This window comes from Lygodium microphyllum, chromosome 16, assembly GCF_053477565.2.
Source record: "Lygodium microphyllum isolate KBCC chromosome 16, Lygodium_microphyllum_v1.1.10, whole genome shotgun sequence".
NCBI classification, from domain to species: Eukaryota; Viridiplantae; Streptophyta; class Polypodiopsida; order Schizaeales; family Lygodiaceae; genus Lygodium; species Lygodium microphyllum.
Window position 1 is genome coordinate 89,086,433 of NC_141150.1, and position 2,490 is coordinate 89,088,922.

Here is a 2,490-nt window from a genome sequence, read left to right on the forward strand (position 1 = left end):
TACACATATAATTCATGTTTAAGGATTTACATTATAATGACAACATGACCACATTGTAAAACATTTTCAATTAATCCATTGAATCAAGAACAATGAGTTGGGAAACTACTCAAATCAACAAAATATATTAATTCGATTCTTATAATCTCTATTGCTCCCTATTTTAATTTGTAAAATTATTCACAATTATACCCTTTGCTAATTTAAGCCAATCAATAACAAGTATGTATGTGATAATATATAGAATCCTAGAGAGAATACACTAAGTATGTATGTGATAATATATAGAATCTAGAGAGAATACACTAAGTATGTATGTGATAATATGTAGAATCCTAAAGGGAGTACACTTGACTGTATGTGAACTGAAAATTGTATACATAAATTCATGTTCCCAAATGAATGATCTAAACACTTACACATCCTAACCCTAAACATTGGAACATCTTGCATAGTGACACTCTAAATGAATGAACCAATGAAAAGTAAACATATAAGGGGAATGGAAAGCATCACGTAGCAACATCACACATGGCCACATGAATAACCAAAACGTACAATAATTAGGACAAGGAACGATACTCTAAATGAATGGACAAATGACACATATATACATATAAGGTGAATGGGAAGCATCATGTAGCAACATCACACATGGCTACATAGATGACCCAAGAAGAGACAACCCTAACAAATTGACAAGTCTCTCTATGGCATGGCATGCCTTGACGAAGTACAAGATAATCTCAACGGCATTTTGCTGGGTTACTAAGTCATTATTAGCTTCTCCAAGTCTTGATTATCATGGATATTCTGTATTTCTGTGTATTTTCCATTCATCCAATCGGCAAAGGAATCGTAGATGTGGACTAAGTGAGACGTCCTGAGGCCGTCATCTTTAACAAGAGAAGTCCTTAAACCATTTTCTTCAAGAAACTTATCTCCAAAGAACGTCTGATCACGCTTTTAGACCCATTCGAGCCAATGACAGGTGGAGATGGCAGAATTAAGATTGTAAATCCTCAAGCTTTAGAGAGAGAGAGAGAGAGAGAGAGAGATGGATACTTCCTCTCGCTAGAAACTACCGTCAAGACGCATGTACAGCAAGCACTAGCGATAATCGACATTACAACCATCAAGTAGCTTTCTCGAATCTCTGGGAATCAACCGAGTGATTTTCTACACGAATCGAAAGTGTGTGTTTTGAAAGCTTTCATGTATATAATCGTCCTAGCTGCACTAGTTGCTCACCTTCTGGACGTGCTGATTGAGCATCGTTCACAAATCGACTCAACATCACTAAAACTTATACCGAGACCTTCCCCTCTCTCTCTCTCTCTCTCTCTCTCTCTCTCTCTCTCTCTGGGCACATGAATAATTATCTCAGAAGGCACAAGCCAAATTCTTCTATGCACGTAATTGATGAGCCACGGTTGAGCGAAAACGAGTTGATATACATTAGCACAAAAGAGTAACAACAATTTGCCACAGATAAACGTTCAGTGGCCTCTCTATAGCTTCGCTTCAGAAGGAGAGCGCAGGTAGGACGCCAGTTTATTTATAATGGAATCGAGCTCAATCTGCACACATGCAAATAAGTAACGTAATGAAAGCCTGGTACGAGGAAATGTTAACGGAAAGAACGATCACACTTATAATACTAATTAGATACTTTGTGCGGTTACCAGTAATTCCTATTTAGACACTCACTGTGGCAAGAAGCTCGGCAAGCTGATTTGCAGTCGTAATCGCAAGCAAACAAGAGGCCGCCGCCGCCTCCTCCACCCCCTCCACCGCCACCGCCACCGCCGCCTCCCCCGCCGCCGCCGCCGCCACCTCCGCCGCCGCCACCAGGGCCGTATCCGAACCCGGGGCCATATCCCCGACCGTATCCGTACCCTCCGCGGCCGTATCCGTACCCGCCACCGTATCCTCGGTTGTATCCACCGCCGAAGAACGCCTCCACACACGTGGCCGGGCACGACAGCGTCTTGGTGGCGCACGCGGTCGCCTTGCACACCGCGTACTCCGCCCTCGAGCTGCTCTTCTTCAGCTCAGTACTCGTGGCCACACTCTTCTCCTCAGCTCCTACCACCACCTGGTAGAGGTCGTACTCCTCGAACGAGTGCGAAGGGTTCACCCCCTCCGCGTCCGCCACTTCAGCTACCCCCCACACCATCACCATCACCATCATCGCAGCCCAGCACCGTATCATCACCATCTCCATTCTCGTCCTCATTTTCGTCTGATCAACCTCTCAACCCGCTTACCCATCTTTCTCCCACGTCTTAATTTATAGGCTGCATGCACGCGGCGAGCTTGCAAACGGATCGGATAGAAAGTGAAGCTAAGGGAGACCACTTGTGCCCCCCGGGCCCTCACACGCGCGAGCTCAGAAATCGGTCCAGCTGCTTCCTTGCGGCATTGAATTCGAAGGCCGTCAAGTCAAACGAACTGTTGTACCTACTCTTCGACACCGACTGCTGTCCA

At 44.9% G+C, this 2,490-nt stretch overlaps 1 protein-coding gene across 1 annotated transcript; it reads right to left on the reverse strand.

Annotated features, from left to right (window-relative positions):
• Nucleotides 1-1,433: 1,433 nt before the first annotated feature.
• Nucleotides 1,434-2,285, reverse strand: LOC148023093 (uncharacterized). Its single transcript, XM_087696075.1, has 2 exons — nt 1,711-2,285; nt 1,434-1,580 (listed from the first exon to the last, which is right to left on the reverse strand). The coding sequence occupies exons 1-2, from the start codon at nt 2,237-2,239 to the stop codon at nt 1,576-1,578; spliced, it is 534 nt and encodes a 177-aa protein (XP_087552201.1). The 5' UTR covers nt 2,240-2,285; the 3' UTR covers nt 1,434-1,575.
• Between the last annotated feature and the right edge of the window lie 205 nt (nt 2,286-2,490).